At 52.1% G+C, this 4,291-nt stretch overlaps 1 protein-coding gene across 1 annotated transcript in view; it reads right to left on the bottom strand.

Annotated features, from left to right (window-relative positions):
• LOC102813817 (protein FAM205A-like) overlaps positions 1–4,291 on the bottom strand; it is a 26,037-nt gene continuing 21,746 nt past the window's right edge. Inside the window, exons 4-5 of the mRNA XM_006863837.1 lie at positions 1,886–3,653; positions 1–129 (exon numbers count right to left, since the gene is read on the bottom strand). Of these exons, the coding sequence (XP_006863899.1) occupies positions 1–129; positions 1,886–3,653 (1,897 nt within the window). The remainder of the gene's footprint in view (positions 130–1,885; positions 3,654–4,291) is intronic.

Below are 4,291 nucleotides of genomic sequence, written 5' to 3' on the forward strand. Positions count from 1 at the left end.
TCAGCTCTTGACTTTGCTGAGAACTCGGAACCCTGAGGGCTTGGTGCAGCTCATCTCACTGCCCCCTAACTCTTTGGCATGGGACTTGGTCAGTATCATGAGTTCATGCAGGGCTGGGCAAATAGGAGCCTGTGGGGACCAAGGGAAGGAGCTGTCCACCCTAAATCAGGATGTGTGCACACTAACCCTGGCTTCCCACCTATGCATGGTGACCTTGAGTCACATCCCTTCACTCTGACCTGTCATCATGCGGGGAGGAGTTGCCTGCCTCAAGACCTCATTAGGAAACACCCAGAGAATGTTGGCATGGCAGGCTAGTGCCCGCCTCCTCTGGGGAGCACCCTGTGGGCTGGACCACAGGTATCCTTTAGATACAGAATTACTGTCTGACCAGGGACACACCCATGCTTCTTCCCACCCTGGTTTTTCTGCTTTGTCCGTGGGCACACTCTGCTAAGCACTAGGATCCTGTGAAGTGATTCCAGCCACCTCCTCTTGATGTCTTTTAGCTTCCTGATTCTCTTCCCAGTGAAACTCATTTGCGTCCATCCCATTTTACACTGTGAGTGGATTTTCTGCTCTGGACTGTAAAATGTAAAAATCCCTACAATTTCTCCCTTATGCTGTCTGGTCAAGACCATGGCATGCTGTTCAAAGAATTCATACCACCATTTATAGTCTTCCCTACCTGCCTCCTGTCCTGCCAGCCCTTGGGGCTTAGGGACAAAACCCTCTCCAACTCCTCAGATCTTCATCTTAGGAGGACTTCCTCCATAGAACTGAGGGTCCGGGGAGATGGGAAACAGGCAAAGGAGCCCAAGCAGGATTCCCGCGTGGGGGAAGAACTTGTATCAACAAGGGAGAAGCAGGGAGGGTGGATTCTATCTTTTGGTTTTGACATCTGTCCTACTGCTTTTGCAAATCATCAAAGCATCTGTTCAAGGAAGGATCGCTATAGCACCCCCCCACCCCCAACCTTCCTCAGATCATGGGCACTTGTACCTACCAGATGTCAATTAATGATTCGTGTCTACAGGTGGACAACAGTGTATTGATTTCAGACTGCTGCTGGTCAGCACTGTTGCCAGAGGGCTCAGGGCATCATGGGAGCCATGCCTGAAGATCAGCCTGAATTTTACCCTTCATGCACCTTAGACAAAGGCCTTGTGTTCTCTGCACAGCGCTCTTCTCCACAGTTATGTGACCATGGGAGGAGTTATGTGGACTGTGATCTGAATGACGGATTTCAGTTGATTCTCTAATGTGAAGAAGACCTATAGACCTCCCCACCGTCTCCAACCCTTTGACACACCAAGAAGAGAAAAGAAGAGGCAAATAGGCAGCGGCTCTTTGCTTAGAGGTGCGTTTGGGTTAGGCTGTGCCCAACCACTGCTTTAGTAACAATGACAAGAGGTGCAGGGGTTTGGAAGCTATAACTATGGGAATCCGTGAGGCCTTCTGGGAGACCAATGTTTCCTTCTCAGGTGAGGGTTGACACCTAGGCTGGGTTCTGGTCCTGGACGGCACAAGCCACTCGAGAAGAGTGTCGGCGACATCGGCGGAGGTGGTTCATGATAGAGGACAAGGAGAATTGATGAGAATGATGAGGGTGCTGATTGTCCAGGGTCTGGGGACCACCCAAGGGGTCCTGGCTCCTGCATTTCTCAGCAGGAGGAACCTGAGACTTGGGCTCCCCCATGGTTCTCTCTGTGCCAGCTTGCCCCTTAGGGTTTCTGGCTGGAACTAGGTTTTTTGTTGTTGTTGTAAAATACATGGATTCATCATCATTTGTTTGGGGATGAATACAGTCCAGGAAATGTCTCATCCTGGTTGTGAACCCCGAGTCTGGATGGCTAGGGCTCTTGTGAGTGCGGGCTGTTCTCACCTGCCTCTGTGAGACAGGATCCAGTGAATCTTGGGCCTGCAAATATTTGCATGGTGTAACTGGACCCATTAAAGGCTGTCCTTGTGAAGTCTGGGGCACCGCAGCCTGCACTGTCCCAGAAGGCCCTCCTAGCTTAGGGTTATGGCCATGCTCTGGGAGCTTTCGCTGCTGGGAGTCATTGGGAGTCTGCTGACAGCAGGCAGCAAGGTCAAAGCTCTGGTTCCTCTTCCTGAGAGCTCGGGGTGTCCTGTCCACAGGTGTCTCTGCTGGCCTCTGGTCTTCAGCTATGACTGACCGGAGCCTGGATTTTGCATCCTGTTCTCCATGGTCCCCTGCTGGTTTGGCATTTTCATGATTGCTTGCCAGCAGTGTGGGGACTTGGGCTGAGTCCTTGCTCTTGCCAGGGCCTTGAGACTCAGGGTACCAGACCTTCTCCAGGCTGGGGCTGTTCATTCTGGCTTCCTCCTGCACACACACCACCTGGGCATTGGTCAGGTCTCCACTGGGCTCTGAGATCTTGGAGAGCCAGTGGACAGGGACAGACCTTCTGGACTTCTGGCTCTGCTGTACTGCCTTTAATTCATTTATCACCAGGTCTTTAAGGTGAACCCATTCTGGAGGTGGGGCATATGGAGTGTCTGGTGGGAAGGGGATTTTATGCAGGGGTGGTCTTCTGCAGCTGTTTAGACTCCCTAAAGCCTCCTGAGTTGTTTTATGCTGTTGGGCTGTTACATGTAGGTCCCTGGATTCCCTTACTTTTACGGGAATGCCCAACTGCTTTTCTAAAATGAATTTTTTCAAATAAAAATTGAGTTTGGTGATGACAGCTGCCTTGTCTGAGTGTGGAACGTCAGTATCTGTCAGACTTCCTAGAGGTGTTAGCGCCACTTTTTCCTGCCCCTGTGCCCCAGTCTTCTTGTCCTCTTGCAAGGCCGGCTCCAGACTTCCTCCTAGTTCTTCCCGGGAGACCGTCTCAGTCAGAGGCTCTGCTGTGGTTTCACCAGAATCGGGCATCATCTCTGCATTAATCATTGCTGGGACCAGGGGTGGAGAGAGAGCCCCAGGCAGCCCTGACAGGAAGGCCAAACACTTGTGCTGGAAAGTAGCCTCCAGGTGCTCATTGGTTCCCTCGGCCAGGGATGGGGACAGCTCAGTGTGCTCCATGACAGCACCTGGTGAGATGTGTTGGTACTGATCAACGGCCGCTGGCATCCAGGTCACAGCTTTCTGATGTTGGTCTGGCTCTAGAGACTGGTTTCCTGGGATGGATTTATAGGCATCCACTGCCAGGCTGGCAGGAACTTTGCAGTCCCGGGAGAGAGAGTCATGGTCAGAGACAGGGCACCGGTGGGTCAGCCAACATGTAGAGTCTCTGTAACTCTGCAGCACAGTGTGGACCTGGGTGAGCAGGTGTGGCCTGGGGAGTAACCCAGGGGTGGGTGACAACTGATCAATAGCCCCATTGACTTCTGGGACTGCAGGTGGTGGGAGAGTCCCCCTCTCCAAGGTTGTGCAGTCCCCAGGTAGGGGCTGCAGACCAGCAGGGGACAGGAAGTGCTGGATGGACAGGATGGGCAGGCCCCAGTGAGGGTAACTCAGCCTCTTCTGGAGGTGGAAGTCTCGTGGTGTTTGTACATGATCTGGGAAGAAGAGTAGTTCCCTGGTGAGGTCTGAGATGAATTTTCCTGACCAGGAATTGTCCAGGACCCCAGGAGACTGGGCTGTGACACAGAACTCATACTGCACGGCGCACTGGGCACGCTGAGATCTTTGGAAAACCACTGGCGAGGCCCACCTAAGCTGTGGGAACCATTCCAAGACTTCATACACAGCCAGAGCCAGACATGGGAAGTTGATTTGGATTTGTGGATGGTCAGGTAGACAGTCCCAATTTGGGCTAGATGGAGAAGAAGGTGGGCCTGGCTGGAGTGAGTTATTAGGCAGGAGGGGGAAGGAGAAGAGAGCATTTAAGAGAAAAGGAAGATTCCAGGAGAGCTGGGACCTCCTCCTGTCCATGGAGAGGTCTTGGGAGCCCATGATGGTAATAGCAATTGGGGCCTCGCCATGTTGACAAATACCAAATCCTAGGCTGGGCATATGGACCAGATAACCCTCTGCGTCTACAGTCTGTCCTCCAGGTTGTGTATTGAGGTCATTTAGGATTTCAAAGGCTGCAGAGAACAAAGACAAAAAGCCAGAGTATCTATGAGTTTCAGGCAAGGACACGTCTGTTGTGATTCTATTATGAGACCCTCAGAATCTGAGAAGGCCCGGAAGGGAAGCTTACAGGAACCCCAGGAATTGTGGGAAATGGTCCCAATTGGTTCCCTACTGTCTTTAGATTGATCATTTAGGATGGAAGGAACTGGTTGGCTATTTCCAGTCTGTTCTAACAGCTCTGGGTCC

The sequence above is a fragment of the Chrysochloris asiatica genome, unplaced genomic scaffold (assembly GCF_000296735.1).
Source record: "Chrysochloris asiatica unplaced genomic scaffold, ChrAsi1.0 scaffold00056, whole genome shotgun sequence".
Taxonomy (NCBI): Eukaryota; Metazoa; Chordata; class Mammalia; order Afrosoricida; family Chrysochloridae; genus Chrysochloris; species Chrysochloris asiatica.